The sequence below is a fragment of the Macrotis lagotis genome, chromosome 2, assembly GCF_037893015.1.
Source record: "Macrotis lagotis isolate mMagLag1 chromosome 2, bilby.v1.9.chrom.fasta, whole genome shotgun sequence".
Classification (NCBI taxonomy): Eukaryota; Metazoa; Chordata; class Mammalia; order Peramelemorphia; family Peramelidae; genus Macrotis; species Macrotis lagotis.
The window spans coordinates 1,030,334-1,054,915 of NC_133659.1; the positions used below are offsets into that span (position 1 = coordinate 1,030,334).

Genomic DNA, 24,582 nt, shown 5'->3' on the forward strand with positions numbered 1-24,582 from the left:
TCACCTTTGCTGTTGGCAGCCAACTGACTCCATGACAAAGCCATGTGGTTCCACGTGGGGATATAAGACAAATGTGCTTCTTACATCTGGTCCTGTCCATCTGGCCCATGTGGGGCTCAGCAGGGACGTCTGACTGACCCATCAGAACAGCTACAGTTTCCCTGACTCTACCGAAGCTCTAAAGTTCACAAACTATTCTATTGTGACATTTGCAGTTTGTTGCCTTTGGGAACAGCTGGGGCTTTAAGAACATGTTGGAAGAGTGCAAAGGCAGTTTTCACACTTTGGATAAACTTCAAAAAAATCTGCTCATGGTGAGCAGCCTGAAATAGACCCCCTGAGCCACTTTTTGTGGCTGTGCATGCATACATGTGTGTCTATATGTGTGTTTGCATGTAGGGGGTAGAGACCCCAGCAAGGGTGGGGGTGGGGAGTGGGCTCACCTGGAAGGCATTGGGCGGTGGGAGGAGGCAGGTGCCATCTGGCAACTTTCTATTTTAAATGGTCTTGCTGGCTCGGTGTCAGCTACACTTCTTTGTTTCTGTGCTAGGACTACAAGAGCTGTCTGTAAACAGTTAAGCGTCCAGGGTAAAGTTGCTTGCCTTTCCCCTCCCCAGGAGGCTAGGGACTAGACTGATTTCATCGACACAGGGAAACTCTGGCCATCCGTGCAGATTGGTCCCTTTTTTCTGATTTAGTTCTTAGAGAGTTGCTTGGGTCTCTGAGGTTACTCAGCAAATGTGTGTTGGGGCAGAGCTCAGACTTGGGTCTTTCGCACTCTGAGGCCCGTTTCACACTGCTTTGCTCTCATCCAAGAAGTCTAGTGCTGGAAGGAATCATAGAGATTGTCTGGGACAAGTCTTTTCCCTCCTTTCCTTCCCTATTGCACCTTTCAGATGACCTCATACCTGATACCTCAATCGTACCCGGTGAGTTGGTGGAAAGGCAGGGAGTAGGTCTCCGTTGACCTGAGAAGATGAACATTAATGAGTCTAGAGAGGAGTGTGAATGTGGTTGAGGGTATGTCATTGTAGTAAATCACAGAATTGACCTTTCCATTGAGCTCCTGGCAGATGGTAGACCAGATGGCCTACCCTGACTCCTCGCCCACTCTACAGCTCTCTTGTGGGGGCTTTTGTGACTTCTGGTGGGTGTCCAGCTCACAAATATCAAAGGGAGTAACTGATCCCATTCTCTCACATGACAGAACATCTCTGGCTACTTGTCCTTGGCTCTTCCTTCAATTTGGAATGCCTCTGACTCCTTAAATCTTTCATTTCCTTCGAAACTCTGTTCAAGGGTTATCCTCCTATGCCTGCAACTTCTCCTGAGCTGCCTGCCTCACCCTTTCCCAGTCCCAAGTGCCTCTCCTAAAAACACTTACCTTGTGTATATTGATTAATGCCAATCAAATCACAGAGTAAGATGTTTTGTGCCATAGACCCCTCAGGCAGCAGTCAGATGAAATCTATGGACCCCTTCTCAGAATAATGTTTTTAAAAGCATAAGAAGTACTTGATATCACAAAGGAAACTAATTATGGTGAATTAGATTATAAAATTTTTTAAAGTCCAGGATTTCAGGTTAAGAAACCCTGCCATAGGGCTTAACTCATAGTACAGAAATGAAAATGGATAAATGAGATACCCTCATTAAGAGAGAGAGAGAGACAGACAGACAGACAGACAGACAGATGGGGACAGAGAGATGAAGAGGCAGAGAAATGGAAACAAAGAAAGACAGAAACAAACAGAAGAATAGAGAGAGAGATGGAAGGAGGAAGAGCATTATTAAAAAGTTCCCCAGGATATAAAAATTTCTCTTCTACTCCAAAAGAGTAGGGGACCTACTAGGGCCATCCCTTTTTTTTTTTTTTTATATAAATCATCTTTCAAGATTGCATCAGCTTTGGTACTCACTCCTTGTGGTACTTTCAGTACCCCTCTGGTCTCATATCTAAAACTGTCTTTAGGACATCTTGGACACAATGTCCAGTGGCATTTTAAACTCAGCATGTCCAAAAGAAAACTCATCTTTCCCCCAAACCCTTCCCCATTCCTGTAGAGGGCAAAAAAATTCATCCTCCTAGTCCCTCAGCCTCCCAATCTAGGAGTTCCGGGACTTCTCATCTCTTCCTCACCGGATCCATTCTGTCTAGTTTCTCTTTGCACATCTCTCACATGCACCTCCTTATCTCCTTTGATTTTGCCATGACTATTGGAGTAGGCTCTGGGGAACCTCAAGTATCTTCTCCATTCCAGTCCATCTTCCCTTCAGCTAGCAAAGTGTTTTTCCTAAAGCACAGGCCCAATCATGTCTCCCTACTCAATTAACTCCAAAGGCTCCCAGTCTCCTCCAGTAGCAAATTTAAAATGCTCTGCTTGACATTCAAAAACTCCATAACCCAGTCCCTTCCTCTCCTTCCAGTCTTTTCCCCTTAGATACTTCTTATTTTCAATCACCTTCCCCACAAGCTACATGCAAAAGCAACTTTTAGCACTGACTTCCCGAACCTTGAGTTCCAAATTCTCTCACTTCTTACCCCATACCCTCACTCCCCCTCAATGAGAAAGCAAGTTACTTGGTGTAGGATAAAAATGTGTAGCCATGAAAATCACGACTACAATAGTCACATGGTAAAAGTAAACATATCCCGCCCCGCATGAGAAACCTCAAGAAAAATTGATTGGGAAAAAAGTCTGCTTCAGTCTCTATTCAGCCACCATTAACTCTATCTTTGGGATGAATAGGATTCTTTATCATAAGGCCTTCAAAGTTCTCTTGGGTCACAGCATTGCTGAGAAATGATGGGTCATTCAGAGTTGATCATCCCACACTATTGCTGTTCCTTTGTATAAGGTAGATCTATTGCATCTGCTTAAGTTTTTTACCGAGAGCATCCTGTTCATCATTTTCTTTCTAGTCTTCTTACAGCTCACTCCCTAACATGCTTAAATCCAGGGTCACATTGTCCTCCCGGCTGTTCCATCTCTGGGCTCTGGGCATTCTCTCTGGTTATCTACCCCACCCCCTGCCTGAAAATCTCCCTCCTTCACTCTGACTACTGACTTCCTTGGCTTCCTTCAAGTCTCAGCTAAGATCTCATCTTGTCTAGGAAGCCTTCGCTCTGTTCATTATTGCTGTTTATCTTGTTTAGAGTTCACTTGGTCTCCTCTCTTTGATTGTAAGCTCCTTGAAGGTAGGGCCCGACTTTTTGCCACTTTTTATGAGCTTAGGACAGTGTTTGACACTGTCCTAGGTACTTTGTAAAAGATAGTTGAATTGTTGAAATTCTAAAAGACTTGGAAAAATTTTTGTGAATCAACAAAAACTGAAGTGAGCAGAGCCAGAAGAACAATGTATACAGTTAAGTTCAATATTATAAAAACAAACAATTTGGAAGACTTTTGTAGCCTGATAAAGAAAATGAGCAAAACCAGAACACAGTATACAACAACTATGTTGCACAAATAACTTTGAAAACTCGAAGAACCGTGATTACTACAATGACCACCTAGGATCCCAGTGGTGAAAATGTGCTGTCCAATCGATTCTCAGGTTGAAAAAGTGAGGGTGACGAATGAGATGTGTGCATTTCTATCTGCAGCCAATGAGGGGATCTGGTTTGGCTTGACTCTGCATATTTGTTATAAGGAATTTGTTCTTGTCCTCCCCTTTTTTCTAGTGAGGTGGGAGGGAGAGAAAATAGATTTCTATTAATTTAAAAAACCAATTGAAATAGAGAGGTGGGGATGCTACAGATGTGGAATGTTGCGTGCCCTGTAAGATGAGGTCATTGTATTGTTCATTTTGCCTAATTGTTTTGCTTTGTTCCAAGAGAAGTCTCCTGGAGTTGGGGTGATCTGTAAATATAATGTAAAAACAAAACACATCAATAGAACTTTTTAAAAAAAACAACACCAGCAAATAGAGAGCAAGCTGTGCCTGGAGATTTAGGAGTTTAAAGAACTTCTCATTCTGTATGAGTCAACAATGAGCGGTGGCTACCCAAAAGCTAATTTAGGAGCGTGGGGCTGACTGCGATGTCTTTGCACCAGGGACTCTGGCTTGTGTGGAGATGGGGAGGTGGGCTTATCCTGAGAAAGGGGAGCCTAAATTGAATTCTGCTAAATTTAGTGACTTCTCCCCCCACCCCCAAGTCCAGGGATATGTCATCTCCTCTTGCAAAGTGCAAGCTCCCTGAGGGGAGAGCCAGATTCATCTGGTTCTTTCATACCTAGAGTCCAGCTTAATTCATAGCTCAAAGTAGGCAATTAAATGCTCATTGATAAGTTCAATGGACTAGAAGTTGGGAAAGGAAAGAGCCGACACCTATCTGGTTCTCAGAGAGTTTCCAGTCTAATGAAAGAAAAGACAGACCCACAAATGCATATGATTCAAAGAAATGTGGAGCCAATGAAAAGAAGACCCTGGTCCCGGCAGAAGGCCATGAAGAGTGTGATAAGGGAAAGGGCCCTTTTAGCTGGGCCTTTAGGGAAGGCTTCATGGAAGAGGTAGCAACTAAACCTAGATCTCAATGGAAGGGAAGGACAGAGACTCAGTAGAGACTGACCTGGATCATGAGCCAAGACACAGAGATGCTAGTGGAAGGTTGAACACAGAGGGTGGAGTCATATAGTTTGGTCAGAATATAGACTAGGTGAAGAAGACTAGTTAGTAAGAGCTAAGGTTGGGCAGGTGGGGTGGAGATCAAACATAGAAGGAATCCTTAAAAATTTTGGGGGGAAAGGGTTTCTTAACCTATTTTGTATCCTGGACCTCTTTGGCAGCAGTCTGGTGAAACTATGGACCCCTTTTCAGAATCATGGTTTTAGAGACATAAAATAAAATCCACAGGAATATATTAGAAACCAGCATTATTAAGATGCATTTAGAAGATAAGAAGAATGTGCTCATGTGTATCCAGAAGCTGCTCCCATAACTACTGGAATTTCAAAGTACCATGAGCATGATTGAGATTTCAAGCTTCTGTCTGCTTTCTCTGGGTGACAAAATTACATGGACTTTGCAAACACTATTGTGGTTGGCTGCATGAAGGCGATGCTCCCCACCTCTGCCACGAATGTCCCAAAATCTACCCAGAGTCCCTGTGGGCTGAAGGAATGCTGCCTGTCTCTTGTCTCAGCGTTTCCTGCCCACCTTTGACTGACTTCTCTGATCGACATTTTTATATCCTCCCTAAGAAATGGAGTTTGATGTAGACTATCTGGGCAGAGCCCGCAGGCTCTTAGTTACAAAAAACCCTGCAGGTTTCTTAGTTACAAGGCACAGACATATGGTAGAGACTGAGTGGTAACTATACTCTGAGTGCTAAGTTAAAAAAAAACCCAACCTACCATTAGATGCTACTTAAAAGCATTTTCATCACCATCATCATTAATCATGAGGCAGCAGCAAATGTGCCAGGTCATATGTGTCATAATTCATATTTTGTATCTAACTTCTCTTTTCTAGAGAGGCATCACTCTAGGACATCCCTGTTCTGTTGGAGAAGAGTCATTTTTACATATTGGGGACATTTTGGTGGACCTTCAGCTGTCTGTGGTCTCTCTCAAAGGAACCCATTTAGTTCTAAAAAGAGATGCCTGCACCGGCCCTGGAGTCAGGACTCCGGTCTCAGACACTTAATAATTACCTAGCTGTGTGGCCTTGGGCAAGCCACTTAACCCCATTGCCTGGCAAAAAAAAAAAATAAAAATAAAAAAATAAAAAGAGATGCCTGGATTGAGAGGTGCACCCTATGACAAGGCTTCTTGACCTGGGGTCTAGGAACTTAAAAAGTTGGTTTTTAAAATAACATTTAAGCACAATGAGTTTCCTATGTAATCCCACGGGCATTTCAGGGACTGAAGAAGGCAGAGGTGGGAAGGTACTTTGGGAACTTGATTCATTTTCTGAATCCAAGTTCACAAGCATCTCTCTCCTCTGTCTGGATAGAGTCAGCCATGACTTCACTTTTCTCTGAAGGCTGTAACTCTTACATTTCCAGTACTTCTCCAATTCACCCATACTCTGAGCTCAGCATGGTTGGATATCCCATCACCATGCATTCTTGCCCAATCTTCAGGCATGCTTGGTTCAGTAGGATTCTCCCTCAGGTCCAAAGTTCACAACTTAGAAGTTATTGAGAACACATTATGGAAGGACCTTATTTTCTTTGTCAGAATTACTACTTTGGAGATGAGGGGAATGCTGTGGATAAAGTTTGCTTAGATTTTAGCAAGGCTCTTGAAAAAGTATCTCATCCTATTCACATCCCTCAGATGGATTCAGAGTTGGTTGGATGACTGGGTTCTGAGAGTCCACAGGTCAGTAATGGTTCAGGGTTAGTGTGGCAGCATGTCTCCAATAGAATGCCTCAGAGATCCAAGCTTGGCTTGACACTGTCTAATGCTTTTGCCAGTAGTGTAGATAAGAACATCAAATGCATGTGATGACGCAAAGCTTGGAGGATTACCTAGTACAGAGCATAAAAAGTGAGGATCCAAAGGGATCTCAAATCTGGAGCGCTGGGCTGAATCTAATGAGATGAAAGTCAGTGGGGGAAATATGAAGCATTGCTCTTGGGGACAAAAGACCAACTTGACAGTCTAGGAGGGGGGATAGTGGCTGTTATGAAACCGATATGGGGGGGTTGGGGTAGACTTTAGGTTCATTCGAATTGACAGTGGAATGTGGCAACCAAAAAACTAGTGTCATGCAGCTGTGTTGAAGGGCAGAGCTGCCAGGCTCTGGGGAGGGATCAGTCCTGCTGCATTCTGCCCTCATAGACCTCATCTGGAGCACTGTGTGGTCAGTCCTCCATCTAAGAAGGACATTTATAAACTGAGCAGTGTCCACAGGAAAGCAACTGGGATGGTGAAAAGACTTGAGTTCATGAACTAGCCTGGAGAAGAGACCTCTGGAGAATACAGGAGAGCAAGTCTTTAAGTCAAATCTGAAAGGCTACAATATAGCCCAATTATACTGGAACTTTTTGTCTCCAAAAGGAGACTGTGGATGGATGATGCAAAGAAGTCATTGTTGGCTTGATGCTTGGGAAGACTTCCTAATAATGACAGCTTCCAAAGTGGGGTGGGCTGCCCTCAAGAGGTGCAGCCCCTTCTTAGGGGTCTTCATTTTGAGGCAGTGAGGTATAGTGGTTCAAAAGTAGGTATTCTGAGTTCAAATCTCACCTTTTATACTTATGTGTATGACTTTAGGCAAATTGTTTAAATCACCCTCACCTCAATTTCTTTCTCTGTAAAGTGTGTACATTGGACCAGATGAACATTTTCAGAGTTTAAAATATATGATTTCATAACCATTCACATGCCTTTTTGGTGAGGATTCTCTTCCAGGGCCAGTGAGAACCCTTGGATCTTGTGATGACTCTGTGATCTGGTAGTATGGGTCCATCCATCTTCCCTTAGTGAAGAGCACAACCATTGTGGTCTCTCAGCCTTGTGTAGCTCTTGCCTTTATCCTCCTATAGGAGCTCCCCAGGGCTTTCCCGACCCTTCCTCTCATTCTCCTGATATTGCATGACCAGTGGTAGGACACCTGGGCTTTTTTGCTTCTGGCTCCTCACCCTTGCCAACCAACTGGGCCACTCCCTGATCCTGGCACACATTGCTGCAATGATCACTTCTCCTGCACCATTTTGGGTGAATATTGTGTTGCAGCCTGCTCACACCCACTGTTCAGGATTCACCTTCAACTTTAATATGAATTCTGGATATTGTAATAGACCATGAACTTTTTCCTGAATTTACCCTCGTCCTGCCTCTTGAAATAGAAGTAAGATTAGTCTATCTACTGAGTCATAACTTTGGGGCACCAGTAAGCATTCACTTGAAGCAACCCAACCTTGGCTGAGACTGGAAAAAAAGAATAAGAAAAATGTTTATTTGACTTATGACTGGTGTCAAGACATCTGGATGAAGATGAAGAAAGCTTCTGACTTTCTGATGTTTTACTTTATCAGAAGCAAAAGTCAACAACGTATTGATTAATCACCTACTGTATGCTAGCTACTGTGCTAAGCCTTGGGGAGACAAGAAAGGGAAAAGATAATTACTACCCTCAGAGAGCGCCTAGTCTAATTGGGAGACCATGTGCAAACAACTAAGTACAGATAGATGTAGAGAGAAATGGGGGGCATGAGTTAAGAGAGAAGGCACGATCAGCAGGAAATTTGAGTGACGCAGGTATTATTAATTATGATTAATAATAATAATATACAACAGTTATTTTAAGTTTTTCAAAGTCCTCTACAAGCATTATTCAATTTAATCTTCACAATAACCCTGTGGAGTTCTTGGAATTAGGGTTCTATATTTTATAGATGGTGAAACTGGCTAAGCAAGTGTCTGAAGTAGGATTTGAATTCAGAGCTCCAAGCCCCATTTTCAGACACTATTGTATTTAGTGTACTTAGAGAGAGGGAGCTCTACTCCAGGGGCTGAATTTGGGGAATGCCACTAGCCCTTGGAGTCCTTTCAGCATCATAGAACCTTTTGGTTTTAGCACTTAGTTAGCAAGAATAACATGTGAAAATGGAAGCTACCAGATGGCAGTCCTCCTACCCACTGCTTAACCCTTGTCCTGCCCCATTCCCTTCCTGCCCCCCCCCCCAATAGTCCCTCACAACCTCCCAATTGTCTGATTTCTGGGATTTCCATCTCACCCCTCTTCCTCCTCCTCCCCTGTACTACCACTACCTCCTTCCTCCCCTAGCAAAGGGACTGCTTTGTGCCAATCATTCCTTGCTATTTAACTCAGCTCCAAAAATTCCTCATTAGGGGCACTGCTCCTAGAGGCCTCACTTGCTTTACTCTAACAAAAAATGCACAGAGCTTCTTCGGCTAATGCTCTTCTCCTTCACCTCTCTGGTAAGGGCCCAATAAATAAATGTTGGTTGATGGGTAATGACAAAGGATTGAGACCTGGGAGAATTGTTTGCTGAGAAAACTCAATTTAACTTCCCATGTCTTAAATCTGTGCATCTTTCTCAATTATAGATCAAAGCAGCTATTAAGGGTGTGTGAATAATCACAAATGATTACAAAATGATGGATGGTTGGAAAGAGCTACAGAAAATGTTGTTTTTAACCTGCCAAAAGAGGAGTGGCCATTAGATCAGGGATCCTTAAGGGCACAGCTAGGTTTCAGGGGACCTGTGAACTTGGATGGGAAAAATTGCATCCTTATTTCAAAATAATTGGGATCCTTTGTAATAATCCTTTGCCTTTATTTTATGGCCTTCAAAGTATTATTCTGAGAGGGGTCCATTGGCTTCACCAGACTGCCCAAGGGGCGAGGTTGGCAGAAGTGTCGGAGCCAATGCTGCTCTCTCAGGAGAGAAAACTGTGAGATGTTCAGTGTGAACATTTATACCTCATAAATCAGCACATGGGACAAGTCAGGGTCTGATTTATTGTTTTGTTGATTGTCTAGACTGGAGAAAATGATGGAGAATGCTCACAAGGTAGCTCAAACTGAGGAGTGGCTCTTGTGTTCATTTCCTGCCTTCCCTCCATGCTGGCTGGTAAACATTTGTCTGGAAGGCTAAGAGCTCCTTAGATCTTTGAGAAAAAGGATGGCATTGGAAAGCTGCTCTTACCTGGTCCTCCAAGTCAGACGCTGCCTCCATCCCATCTCCAGTGCCCACACAGAGGTCAAAGTCGCTGGACCCTAGTTAGAAAAGGAAGAGAGAGGTTAGTGAAGCTGTGGGCAGCAGCATCTTTGGTAATCATCGGTGACTCCGCCTGTCTCCGTTCAAGTTCTGAAGGTGACACTTGGGCTCACTTATTCCTGTTCATTCAACCAAGTCTGGTTCATTGAGGAGAAGCTACAGAAACATCTATGGGGATAGATGAGTGTGCAGAGAGAGGGAACTCCATGAGAGGAGATTCCCTTCCCCACCCATCCCCCCAACAGACCCAGTTTAGTCTGAGGTCAATTCTGGCACAACCATTTTTTGTATTTTTATTTGATGTTGGCTGATGAGGGTGGGCTGCTACCCTTTCTCTGGGGAGGATGAAAAGCCTCCAGCAAAAACCAAATGGGAAAAGGGGAGACCTCAATGGAGTCATGTGACAGCCTAGCTAGCTTTGGAACCCATACTGAAAGTGGGAAAGGCAGTCTCGCAGCTGAATGAATGAATGGATGAATGGGTGAATGAATAAAAAAAAAAGCCAATATTAACCACTTCCTAATTCCAAAGCACTGAGAATATAATTGCAAAATAAAAAAACTCCCTGCCCTCCATAAGCTTACTTATGGGAAGAGCAGGGGGGGAGGTGCAGCAGCAGATGTCATAAGGCTTATTTTATGGCACGAGGGTCTAGTCTCAACAAGGTTGATGCTAGCTAGCTAGCATTTGAGACCCTCCATAATGTCCTAGCTTTCCACAACCTAGAGCTCTTTGCCCACTGAACAAGCCCATTGGCTGCTCCTTACACCTAGGCATGAGTGACTAAAGGGTGAAGCACCGACTGTGCACCAGACACCATGTTAAGTGCTGGGACTTCTCCCTGCCATCATGTTCCAGTGGCAAAGCCTGGAAAGCGAAATGAAGTCTTGTGTTCAGCTCTCAGTTTCTGGAGGAAAATCTGCTCAGAGCAAAGTTCCAGTGGGAGATAGCTGGAGACAAAGGTTGAGTTCAGTCAGTCAGTCAAGAAGCAGTCATTAAGCACTGACTCTGTCCCAGGCACTAGGAGGCAGACCCTGCCCTCAAGTAGCTTACACTCTAAGGGGAAATGGCTGGAAGTGACCTTCCCTCTCCTTGGTGTATTCTTTTTCTTGAAATCCTAGCCATCCTTCAAAGTGCAACATCATGGTCCTCCCTCAGACCTCCCCTCCTCTCTTCCAGAAGGGCAGAAAGACCATCAGACATGGAGGGAGTAGAGTAAGAACAGGTTCATATATTGGTTCTGCCACTTACTTAAGCTGAATGGCCTTGGGCAAGTCACTCCACTTCCTTCACCTGTCAAATGGCAGGGTTGGACTGGACACAAAGGTCCCTTAAAGTTCTAAATCAAGGATCATGACCATGACATCACACATCCCCTTGTTTCACTACTTTCGGATGTGTTTCCTAATATGATCTCTGATTAGCTGTCTCTCACTCTTTTCCCTCTACTTCATTATAAACTCCATGAGGTTACTTTAGGGACTGCATCATGTCATCCCAGATGCCTAGGAGTTCAAGTGAGATGATATTTGTAAAGATCCTAGCTCAGGACCTAATCCATTAAAAAACACTTGTCCCCTCCCTAGTACAGTGATTTGCACACAGCTGGTGCTTAATAAATGCCACAGATTAAACATTGTAGTTCTGGATTCTGCCCACCACACTGTCTAGAGATTGACTTCTTTCGAGATTTTCTTATGGAGGTCAGTTTTCTTGGTTTTGAAGTCATGGAAAGTTCTTATTTAGCCCAAATCTCTCATTCTGGCCCCACCTTGGGAAATGAGCTACTCATGACCACCTTGATCTCCAAGCTGTGAGTTGAACCTGGGCTGAATTAATGCATTAATACAGATAGATAGAACTAAAGTGTTCGTCTTTCATTTTCTTTTCTCCCCCTTTGCTTTTTGCAAGGCAATGGGGTTAAGTGACTTGCCCAAGGTCACACAGCTAAAGTAAGTAATTATTAAGTGTCTGAGGCTGGATTTGAACTTGGGTCCTCCTGACTCCAGGGCTGGTGCTTTAGCCACTACACCACTAACTGCCCATCCCTTGAAGGTAGGCACAACTGCACAAAGCTCCGATTTAGTAGGGATAATTAACCCATTCTCCACACCAATCAGTCCCTCTCTCCCTCTCTTCCTCAGCCCTGGTGGCTTCCTCTCCTATTCACCCCCCTCCCCTCTCCCACTGGATTATTTTTGTCCCAGAACAAGGATTCTAGAGTTCCAGGCTACATTAACCTGCTTGTCTTGGGCTTCCAGGACTAAATTTCAACTGCTAATTTTCATGATTAGACCTCCACGTATTAATCATCATTATTAATGATTCATCCTCATTAATCAGCCTGGCCTGCAGAGAGCAATTCCTCACTCTAGCCAACCAAGAAAAGAGAATTAAAGTTGGGGTCTGCCCAGGCCAGGTCAGGCTCAGAGGCAGGGCCTAGCCTGGCCCTGGGATACCTGTGAGGAAAGGTGATGTTCCTGGTTCTTCTTCATGGGACCTTTCCAGGGACACTGCCTTGAGAAAACCTGCTTCTCTCTCCTACATTTTCAGCTGGCCAGACTTAATGTTCTGACTCTTTTGCCAGGCACCATCCTAGGCACCAAGGGGAAACGAGAAGAACTGGAGACTCCTGTTCCCCTGCTGAGCCAGTTCCCTCAGAAGGGACTCACCACGTGCACAGATGAGGAAGGGCCAGACTGGCCCTGGGAGCTCTGTCCTTAGGGAGGCAGCTCAGCCCTCTTCTCTGCGATTTACAGTAGTATGGAGCTACCTTGGGGCATGCCTCATGCTAGTGGTGGCATGTCAGATGGAAGAGTAGGGTCCAGATCTCCAGCTAGCACTTGGCTTGTGGTGATTGTCTACACTTAAGAGAGTGGTGCAGAACAGGTCAGTTTGGGAGTGGGAGGGAGCGGGTTGTTAAACATTTCCTAGCATTCTCCTGCTCAGAGGGCAGCTGTGTCTGCACTAGGCCATGGTGTCCATGCACTAACCATTTTTTTTTGATGGGGGTGGGGAAGGGTCAGGAAAAGTTTCATGGAGCTGAGGTTCCTGAGTTCTAACTTCCTTTCCTCCTCCTCCTCCTCCTTCTTCTTCCTCCTTCCTCTTCTTCTTCCTCCTTCCTCTTCCTCTTCCTCCTTCCTCTTCTTCCTCCTCCTTCTTCTTCTTCTTCCTCCTTCTTCTTCTTCCTCCTCCCTCTTCTTCTTCCTCTTCCTCCTCCTCTCTTCTCTCTCTCTCTCCCCCCCTTTTCTTTTCTACTAGACTCTTCCCAGTAGCTTTAAGTATACTCGGTTTTAATAGAATATCTTCACTTGACCTTGCTATGCCTTCAAATGATCATCTGGTCTTTCTCTTCCCTTTCACAGACAAATTACCTGTTGGCTCTGACTCTAAAGATCAACTGGGAAGACTGGGAAGGGTGGGAGGGCTTTCCTTTAAATAGAGGTGAGAGATTTAGAGGTCTCAGGTATTGCAAAATAGGAAGAGATTATGGGGACCTTTCTTTCTGGATAGATATACAGGTTACAGGTACTTCTAAGTAAAATGTAACCATAATGTGTTTGGCCTTGACAAATACAATATATAAAGAAGGAAATAACTAAAAGTGTGCCAATCTGCCTTAACGAACCTTTCCTTCCCAATCATTTGTAGCATCCTAAGACTAGAGGTCACCTAGTCCAACTTTCTCATTCTACTAAAGGGGTTAAAATTATCCTATCTCTAATAAACGAGATTGAGGTAGAACTCAGAGCCAATGGCATTTTATTCAAGGATCCATGGTCTACTCTAATAAAGTGCACCTCAGATCTTCCTCACAATCTGAGATGCCCCTTCTTTCAGAGGCATGGTGACACATAGAATCTCAATGGTTGAAAGACCTTGCTCTTGAAGGCCAAAATGCCATATTTACAGAGGGGTCATAGCTTGGGTGAAACACGGGGCATCTTCACTGATAAAGAGGTCATAATTTGACCACCAGCCTGGGTTGGACAAGAGAGAATGGTCCAGAGGTATAAAAAGAAATCGGGGAACTTTCTATGTAATTGTGTCACCTCTACCACATTCACTCGATCACCATGTCAAGGAATAACCAGGGCAGAGAGCCTCCATAGCTAGTTTCCTATGATCATGCAAGCGATCTTACAATCCGCAGCTCACAGTGATAATCACTATTCCTGTGGAATCATATCAGATTGATTGATACAGATTGGGATAGAGTAGGGATCCAAATGGATTGTATCTCACACTACCATATAGGGCAATAGAGGCCCAGAGAAGTGGTTTGGCTTGTGTAACAGCATGGAGGTTCTATGTGACAGATGCAATCTTGGTGTTTGAAAGATTAGTTGTGCTTGGACTTAGTGGGGTGAGGCCAGGGAGCAGTTTAGGTAAGGATAGTAGAACCTCCTGGACCAGATGAAATGATGTGAGACAGTTGGATTCAAGTAACACCTTCCCTTTTGACCTAGTGCTCATGTAGAATGATCCCGATCCAGTATTAACCCATTGAGTCATTTCCTTTCATGCAGTTACTGCCCTCTCTATGAATTCACAACTGCTCAGGTCTGGTTGTTTCATCAAGTTCAATAGGAGAGTAATTAAGTAATTAAATCACCCAGTTCCTGGGTCTTGCATGTTAGAACTGCAAGTTATGACAGGGTGATCAGGGAGTGGTGGTCAGAAGCAGCCAGGTGAGAAGGTATTTGCTACAAAATTCGTAACTGCAAAGAAGAATTTATTAAGTTGCCTTTCAAAAGTGCCTTTGGTACGGATTTATTCTATCATTTGACTGTGAAATTTGTTTTGGACAAGTTGTTGCTCTTGGCAACAGTTTTATTTTAATATGTCATAGGTAGCTGAGGAACAGCAGCCAAGGAATATCATTATAACCAAGGACAATGAGTGACTATTTTGCCTTTTCTCTCAACATATGGGACTTGGGTGGTTGCAAATGGGTTTTGAAATGGCAGTTCAAGGCCAGATATATGGGCAAGGGAAATATCGAGTTGTGTCTGTGGTGACCTGGTTGCTTGTCGGGATGCTACGGATGGGAAAGAAACAAGCAGGCCCTTTCCCTCTCCCTCCTTCCAGATTTAGCAGTGGCCTTTCAAAGTAAAAAGCAGTGAGACAGCTACTGAAATGTCCATATCCTGGGCTCTAGCCACAGGTGTGCTAATTTACCCTTTTAGACAGAAAAGGGACCAACAATCTCTTTTCAGTATTATCTGCTAGAATTTGACCTGGAGACTGAGTGCATCACCAGATCTGGCTCAGAGAGTGAGGAGATGAAAATGGGCAGATTCAAGGGAACCGCGAGGGCTGGAAACAGCCATTATCAGTGGCTAGGCTGACCAGGATCATAAAATTTGCCATATGAAGAGGGAGAATAGAATGACCACCTCTAGGTATTTGTGCCATGACACTGGCTCCCTCTTCACCTGGACCTTGTAGAGTCCCTAGTCAAAGACCAGCTTTGAATCCTTAGTCTGGGGTCTTCATTGATGAAAGCCATAATAATGTGGACCCCTTCAGCAATGAAAGCCATCAATGTGGTTTCCTAGCAAAAGTCTCTACCAGTAAAGGTCATAACTAATGTGGGTTTCCTAACAAAAGTTTCTGTCAATGAAAGTAATAATAATGATGATGATGATGATGATGATAGTAATAATGATAATGATAATGATGAGTTGCTATCAATGAAGACCAAGGGTCATAAGAAGGCCCACTGCCTGGGGTAGGACAACAATGACCAATTCAAGGTCTGGCATGTCCGGGACTTCAAAGAAAAACAGCACTTATCAGGGCATCCAGGTATGGATGAGCCCAGTGATGGGCAGAGGAAATTCCAAAATATCAGCCAGAGCTCATTAACCCATGCTATAACTCTTCCCTTTGACTGATTTCTAGGACTACCACAGGAATTTTGGGGGGGGGGTCTTTGCAGGACTTCTGATATGTTGTCTGGCCTCCACACTAGACTGCCCTATTTGATTATTAAACTACTTCTATACTCAATCTAGATTTCTCCAGCCTCTTTCTTCAGAATTGGACCAGACTTCTTGTTTGGGGGTTAACTCTTGAATATCCCACTGTTGGGGGAGTTTTGGACAAGATACCTAGCAACTAGCCTTCTCTCCCCTTTGAAATGACTCTGGGGAGTCATCGGAATGTCACCTCTTTGAGGGCATTTTGGTTTTTGTAGCTTCTATGCTAGAACTGAATCTTGCACAGTTTTAATAGTTACTGAATTGAATTGAAAGTGAGTCCCAGACCCAAGACTGGTGGGGAGGAGCTTTTCTGAGATCCAGGTGCAGGGATGTCTATGCATGCCTCTGACTTTATCTCCCTGTGTTGGAGGGAGTCCAGATGGGGAGCCTCTGCTCCAACAGCTGCTTTGGGATCACTTTGTTGAGACAAAGGATCCATTTTTTACATCAGTAGGGACCAGTTTTTAGAGCAGCCGGTGAGGGACTCCTGGAGACCCTGGATGCTTGTCACACCCACAAGACTACCGAGTGCCCCCAGAACTGGCTCAGGCTGACTGAGGGCTGTGATCTCTTCCTCTGACTGGTGAGTTCTCCCTGGAGTCTTCATTTTGAGCAGGTGCCTGAGTGAGGCATGTCTACTCCTCATCTGCTCTCCATGTTCTGCCCCTGACTCTCTGGACTTTTCCACAGTCCCTCAAAGACTTTCTCTCCTCCTGTCCTTGTGGTATCTTCCCCCATCAGAATGGAAGCTCCCTGAAGGCAGGGGCTGTCTTTCTTTTTTTTTTTACTTATATTGCTATTCTTTCCTCTCTCGTCTAACCTCTTTTCCTCTTCCTCTTTCTCCCTATCTCTCTTCTCTATCCCACTTTTCTCTCCTTTCTTCACCTCTTCCTTCTCCCCTCCACTGGCTGGAAATCACTAAGAGGTAGACTTTGCTTCAATGCAGTGGGCAGCTTCTTCATGATTAGCTTGATCTGACCATTTGTTGAATCTGCTGTGGAGGAAATTCTTGGTCAGATACAGTTTGGGTCACCATAGGGAGGAGGGGCCAGCTGCTTCTTGTGGCTCCTGGGCAGGAAGGGGCCCAAACCCTTTTCACTGCAGTTTTCCCTCATTGGTTCTAGTTTTGCCTTCTACATCTAAGTTACATCAGGAGTCAAAGGAAATCAGAAGGAAAAGACCACTGGCCTGGGATGGGGGGATGAAAATGGGTTCATTTTTGGACAGAGCTGGTTCAGGACCCCTGGTAGAACTGGCCTTCAAAAGATGAGCTGTTTGCATAGAGGTTGTGTTCTGAGCTGAATATGGGCATGAATGGGATTTACCAGGGAGGGGGTGTGGGGAGAGAGAAGGGGAGTGAGCCCGGAATCTTGGAGGGTTGTATACATTGAATAAGACTAGCAATGATGATAAATAATAGCTGCCATTTATATTGTGCCTCAGAGTTTCATAGGGCACTCCACATAGATTATCCCATTTAATATTCACACTAACTCTGGGAGACAGGCATTTTTAATATTCCCATTTATAGATGAAGCAGGCAGAGGTGAAGTGATGTCAGCCCAGGGGCATACAGCTCATGACTGTCAGAGGCTAGATTTGAACTTGCATCTTCCTGACTCTTAAGTGCAGCAACTCAGTGATTTTACACAGTAAGTGCTTGGTAAGTTTTTTTCCTACATCAGGATAACTGACCTGAATGGATGGTTGAAAGGAATGAGAAGAGGACATTCTAGCTAACAGCTCAGGGATGACAGGACCAGAGACCTCGGAGCAGTCAAATGTGCATGGGCATCTGTGCCAAACTGAATGAATGCCACAGAAGCCATCACTGCCACAGAGACAATCATCACAACAGAGGCGATCCCTGGGACAAGTGGGATCCCTGAGACAGAGATGATTGACTGATTGGCATGACGGACTTGATCACTCCCCCCACCCCACTCTGAGTAACACATACCTGCTGCAGCCTCAGCGGGTGGGAACAGCTTACTGCCCACTGCCATGCTGATGTCATAGAACACCTCATCTTCATCTCGGTCCGCATCAAACTGGAGGAAAGAAGAGACAGTTAGTTCTCTTGGGTTTTTCTTACTTTAGTAAAATCAGCATCTGGCTAGCTTTTGTGTGGGCCCCACCTACCTTTCCCATCCTCACCCTCTACCCATCCCTGGAAGAATCTGTTACAGCAAAAATGAAAAAGTGGGGAAAATTCACTGGATCAATTCAATCACCATTTATTAAGAGCCTCTGATGTGCTTGCCAGGCAGGCTAAGCGCTCCAGATACAAAAGAGGCAAAAGCCAGTCCCTGCCCTCCAGGAGTTTAAATGGCAGAGACAATAGGCACCCAAAGCATGCTTGAGAGAAAATCAACAAGGAATGATCAACCAGCATGTGTAAAAAGCGATATACAGAACAATTCGAAAATAGTTGAGTGAAGGCCTAAGGTTTAAGAAGGGCAGGAGGAGGCTTCTGTAGGAAGAGATGGCGTGGGGTTAGATGAGACTTAAGGAAGTTGAGGACACCGGAGTCCAAGCAAAGGAGGGAATCTGACGTTAGAAAAAGGGTTTCCACACTTAGAGTTCTCTGCAAAGGAAAGGGGACCCTTCCAGTCTCCTCTTTGGATCCAAGCTTAGTCACTGGTCATGATTTTGAGGTATTCCATTTCAATTGTTTTGTCAGAGTTGAGGACTTACCTCCTTTTTCTACAGAAGTAAGGGACTATGGGTAAGGATCACTGTAAATACGTCAGACTAAGTGGCTATGTTGTTAGTTTTGCTAAAATGATTTTTCTAATCTTTTGTACAAGGGATGGTTTGCTGGGTAGGAGGAGGGGTATATTTAAATCAATGATATTGAAACAGAACCTCTTTACTTTTTTAAAATTTTATTTTCTTTTATTGTTGGTGAGACAAGAGACTTGCTCAGTGTCAAATGTTTGTGGTCAAATTTGAACTCAGGTCCTCCTAATTCCAGGGCCTATTCTATATCCACTGGGACACCTAGCTGCCCCCAAGTCCTCTTTATTCTTAATCATTTCCTGAGTTATTCTCTTCCCTCCCTTCCCCTCACCCAGAGATGCTTCAACCTCCTGGAACAGCAGGAGAACCATTGTGCACATCTGGAGTGAGAGAAGGGAGGGGCATTGAATTCTGATTTCACTGGTCTAGGGAACTCCCAGATGAAACATTTTCTCCACCAGTGCAGGTTGGCACCTTTCAGGGAGCTGCCCAGAATGATTTGTGTAAAACTATACAGCCAGTCTGCTTCAGAGGTTGGATTTGAACCCGGCTCCTTGTGGCCAGTTCTACATCCCCTAGCTGAGATCTCTTGTATCGTGCCTCTGTCTCTCTATCTCCATTCAGAATATGGCTTTCCAGCTCTCCATTCCCACCCTTAGATGCCCAGCTCTCTAATAACGATGGTGAGACTAGTGACTGAGAGGCTGGCTCTCTAACCATTCCACCAAGCTGCCTCTACACACAGCAAAGACTTAATTGATGTTTCCTGAACAGATGGGGAAGATGAAAAGGAAACGTGATGTCCCCGGGACCATTTCAGCTCCCTCCCACTTCAGGCAATGACTGCTACTGAAGACCCGGAATTGTTACTCATGCAGGATGTGGTCTGGGTAGCCAGGAGGTGGACTGATTTTTCCTTTGAAGCAAGAGAGAGATGGGAGAATTGACAAATGGTCAAAGGCGATGCGAAGGCAAGTTACAGCTGAGGAGATCAAAGCAGTCCATAGTCATATGAAAGATTGCTCCAAATCATTACTTATTAGAGAAATGCAAATTAAAGCATCTGAGATACCACCTCACGCCTCTCAGACTGGCCAATATGACCAGAAAGGACAATGATCAATGTTGGAAGGGATGCAGGAAATCTGGGACACTATTACGTTGTTGGTGGAGCTGTGAACTCATCCAACCTTTCTGGAGGGCAATTTGGGATTATGCCCAAAGGGCAACAAAAATGAGTATACTCTTTGACCCAGCAATACCACTACTGGACCTATACCTTGAAGAGATGATGAAAAAGGGTAAAAGCATCACTTGAACAAAAATATTCCTAGCAGCCCCGTTTGTGGTGGCAAAGAATTGGAAATCCAGTAAATGTCCTTCAATTGGGCAATGGCTTAACAAACTGTGGTATATGTATGTCATGGAACACTGTTGTTTTATTAGAAACCAGGAGGGACAGGATTTCAGGGAAGCCTGGAGGGATTTGCATGAAGTGATGCTAAGTGAGATGAGCAGAACCAGAAAAACAGTGTACACCTTAATAGCCACATGGAGGCAATGATCATCCTTGATGGACTTGCTCATTCCTTCAGTGCAACAACCAGGGACAATTTTGAACTATCTGCGATGGAGAATCCAGAGATCTGTATCCAGAGAAAGAATTATGGACTTTGAACAAAGACCAAAGACTATTACCATCAAATTAGGGAAAAAAAACCTGTTATCTTATTATGTAATTTTACTATCTCATACTTTATATTTCTTCCTTAAGGATATGATTTCTCTGTCATCACATTCAATGTGTAACATGAAACCAATGTAAAGACTAACAAAATGCCTTCTGTGGGGGTGGGGGAGGGAAGTAAGAGTGGGGGAAAAATTGTAAAACAAAATAAAATCTTTTTTTTTAGTTTTTTTTACAAGGCAATGGGATTAAGTGACTTGGCCAAGACCACACAGCTAGGTCATTATTAAGTGTCTGAGGCTGGATTTGAACTCAGGTCCTCCTGACTCCAGGGCTGGTGCTCTATTCACTGCACCACCTAGCCACCCCAATAAAACCTTTCTTTAAAAAAAAAGAGAAGAGGCAGCTAGGTGGCACAATGGATAGAGCACTAGCCCTGGAATCAGGAGGACCTGAGTTCAAATCCAGCCTCAGACACTTAATAATGACCTAGCTGCATGACTTTGGGCAAGCTACTTAACCCCATTGCCTTGTAAAAAACCTAAAAAAAAAAAGAAAAAAAAGAGAGATGGGAGTCAAGCAAAGTCTTGAATGGGGAATGCTGACCAGGCTCCCCAGTGCATCCAAAACACTGAAGGGCCAATGGCAGCGTTGATTTCTAGAGCACAGGGAAAGGAGAGCCTGGGGCTGCTGGCTGAGAAGAGGATGCTCCTGCTGCCGCTGCCACCATGTTAATAATGGAAGTATTTTTCTCTGGCTTGGGTCATTTGCCATCTTCTATATCGCATCAGTTCTCTCCAGAGTCAGAGCCACCATTTTTCTTCCCTTAGAGGGAGGGTTTAATGCCACTGATAGCTTCTTTATATCACACCTATTATGGGTCAGGCACTGTACTAACTAAGCACCATACAATTAGCTCAAGAACCCTGGGAGGGAGGTGCAATTATTATCTCCATTTTTTCAGATGAGATTGAGGCAAATGATGGTGAAGCAACTTGTCTGAGGCTGGATTTGAACTCAGGTCTTTCTGACTCCAGGCTCTGTGTACCGCAAGTAATAGTGATCTCCATTTGAGAGATGGGAAGCTGAGACATAGAAAATTGAATAACTGACCCCTTGTTACCCAGATGGCACCTGTGAGAGTTGGGATGTGAGCAAAAAGAGTCCTGAATTTGAATGCCAGTCTTGTTCCAGGAGCCTCCTAATGTGAGTCACTCAATCTCTCCTGAGCCTCCGAGGGCTGATGCGAGAATGAAATGAAATCACGCTTTGTAAACCCCTACAATTAAGCTAAAATAACATGTTATTAATGTTCCAGTTCCTAAGTGTATTGCAGGCATGGAGACAACACTAGAGATGAAGCCTGCAGGGTGTGGGGAAGGAGTAATGTAGAAGGCAAAGGCAAGCTGGAGTCACATTGGAAGGGTTTTTCTAGCCAGGACTGGGAATTTCAATTGGATTCTTGAGACAAAAGGGAACAACTGGAATTTACTGAGTAGTAAGGGAGGGATGAGTGACCTGGACAGGCCTGTGCTATTCCCAATGTGTGCAGATCAGATCTCTGAGGATGGCACTGAGGTTGTGAACTCTGACATCCCCACAACAGAAACAGGAGCTTTTGGAGGAGAGGCAGGTTTAGGCTGGTCAGGATGTGTTGAGTTTCAGGGTCTCTGGGGACCCATTTCAGTATCCATGAAGTAGTTGTGCATGTAGAACTGGAGCTCAGAGGAGAGACTGAGGCTGGCTCTCCAGAACTGGTGTCCTCTGTCCATGGGACGTGAGAAGGTCACCAAATCAGAGCCGCCAGCTACTTCCATGGGTGGGAGATACAGATGAGGTTCTATCAAAGGGGATTAAGAAGCAGAGTCAGAAGGGTAGAAGAGGAACCAGGAGAAGGGAGTGGGGCGAGTGTCCAGGAGGAGAGTGGAGTCAACATTATGACAGGCCATAAGGAGTTCAAGAAGGATGAGGGCTTGAAAGAAAAAGACCTAATTGGCCATTTCAGAACTCAGAGGTCATTCTGGAAGGAAATAGTGAATCCAGTGTTGGGGTTTGGTGAGATGTCTCATTTTACAGATGAGAAAACAGTGGGAAAGAAGGTAAAGTGATTTGCCCAAGGTCTCGTAGCTAGTGTCTGAAGTCACATTTGAACTCAGGTCTTCCTGACTCCAAGCTCAAGTGTTGCATTCACCCATTTCTAAAGACTAATTAAGTTGCAGTGAGTAGGGTGATGATAGAGAGGAGGAAGACCTGATTTTGAACACTGGACTCTGCCAATAAAGTTTTGAACTTAGAATGAGGAAGATCTGAGTTCAAATACTTACTAGCTTCATGACCATGGCTAGTGGTTTAATCTCTCTCAGCCTCAATTTGCTAATCTCTAAAATGGGGATTAAAATGGCACCTAACTCAATGTCTGCTATTGTCGTGGTTGGCGTTATTATCTTGGTATATAGGCAGCTTGATGCAGTAGCTGGAGAAGCAAGCAGTCTTGAATTTGGGGTGCCCTCTGACAGACCCTGTTGAGAGGCTTCATTTCTTAGGGCTCAGACACCTCCCTGAGGCTCAGCCATGGACAAGATGCTGACCTGCACTGAGGGAGGCCATATCCTCGCCTGAATGGTTTCCAAACCAATGAAATCCCAGGCTCACTCTCCATCTCCATGTCGCTATCCATGATACCTGACCATCCTCCGTCTGTCTTCCTATGTCTTCACTGAGGGAACTGAATGAATTCTGATCTGGAAGCCCCCAAAGTGTCATCCAAACGTCACAGACAGTGTGGGAAACTCACATGAGGCAACAGGAAAGACTTCCTCCCACAAACTCCCACTGAAGTGAATTCATGAGGAAAACAGTTCATTAAAACCTCTCCAGTCTCCCTCTCTCATCTTCCTCCTCTCCTTTTCCAAACATTAGTCGGTCAGTACTTAAACATTTCAGGAGAACCTACTATGTGTCAGGCACTGTGGATACAAAGAAAGGCCAGAGAGTCCTTGGCCTCAAGGAGCTCACAATTTAACACTAGTGGTAGAATGGCAGACTAGGATTCAGAAAGACCTGGGTTCAAATCCAGCCTCAGTCACTGACTAGTTGCCTGGCCCTGGCAAAGTCACTTAACCTTGTCTGCCTCAGTTTCCTGATCTACATAATGGGGGAAAGAATACAATCTCCCTCAAAGGTTTGTCAGGAGCATTGATGAAGACGCTTGCTTTTATGATCATAAGTATCGTTCCAGTGATTACAGCTGAGCCAGGTTTCCCTGGCCGCCATCTCCTAGAAGGGCGCAGTAACAGTCCAAGTCTCTCCCCAGAAGTCTCTAGACTTCCCTGGGGTCTTAGCTCAGGGCTATTAGACATCTCTTCCCTTTCCTAATTATCAGGCTCCATGCTTCCCAGGGCAGAAGGGCTTTAATGGGGCTCCAGGAGCCCAGAAAAGAGGATGCAGGAGGTTCTACCAGGAGCACACTGGCCCTGGAAGGTGACTCATCCATTTCCTTTATTTCTGCATTTTGGGCTCCAGTCTCTCATCTCCATCCACCTGGTCTCACACTCAAATAATCATTCTGCCCTTAACCGCTAGTTCTGCCCGTAGTCCAGGATAATGGGAGCCCATCTAAGTGGGAAGGGGGGCTCAAGGGAGAGAGATTCAGTCTCATCATTAGCCCATCTGGCCCAAATGAATCAGCTTTCATTCAACCAGCGCGGGGGCAGGGATTTGGGACTAATTGTCTTTCCTTTACAGACTCACTGACTGTTGTCCTGCCTCTCAGGATGACAAATTGCCTTGAAGGGCAGGAGAGATACCAAAGAGCCCTCTCAGTGTTGGAAGGTGATCACTGTCTCTGAGGGGGCAGCCTGATGCCAGGCAGGTGGTCCTGGGTCCTGGGGTGGGGGTGGGGTGCAGCTAGGAGGTGCAGGAGATAGAGTCAGGAAGACAAATTCAAGCCTGACCTTGGACACATGCTAACCCTGAGACCCTGGGCAAGTCACTTAACCCTGTTTGCCTCCGTTTCCTCATCAGTAAAAGGAGAATAATAAGAGAACATATCCCCGCCCCCCCCCCCCTTGTTGTAAGGACCAAATGAGATAATCATCCTTGTAAAGAGCTTTGCACAGTGCCTAGGCCAGAGCAGACTTAGATCTATTTATCCTTTGTTTAGGAGAGGAAGCAGGGCCAGGAGGAGCCCGGCTGACTTATTCTTTCAGTTTCCTATTTCCACACATATTCTTGTTAGCTGGGTTCAAATCTTTGTGGTTTCCACTCTGCCAAAGGACTCCAAATACCGCCAGACTTCTTTAAATTTGGTCCCTTGGACAGAGCTACAACTTGACTCAATGGCCACTCAATTCAATGCGTATTTGCCAAGAATCCCTTCAAACAATCAAGCATTCCACATTTATTAAACACTTGCACTGGCCAGGCACAAGCAAGCTCTGGAGATCCAAAGACAGAAGTGAGGAGACAAC

General features: G+C 44.8%; 1 protein-coding gene across 2 annotated transcripts in view; it reads right to left on the bottom strand.

Moving 5' to 3' along the window:
• Positions 1–24,582, bottom strand: part of AK5 (adenylate kinase 5) — a 171,730-nt gene that overhangs the window by 53,017 nt on the left and 94,131 nt on the right. For both annotated transcript variants that reach the window (XM_074221136.1, XM_074221137.1), the window contains exons 7-8: positions 17,645–17,735; positions 9,626–9,696 (exon numbers count right to left, since the gene is read on the bottom strand). In XM_074221136.1, coding sequence (XP_074077237.1) covers positions 9,626–9,696; positions 17,645–17,735 — 162 coding nt within the window. The remainder of the gene's footprint in view (positions 1–9,625; positions 9,697–17,644; positions 17,736–24,582) is intronic.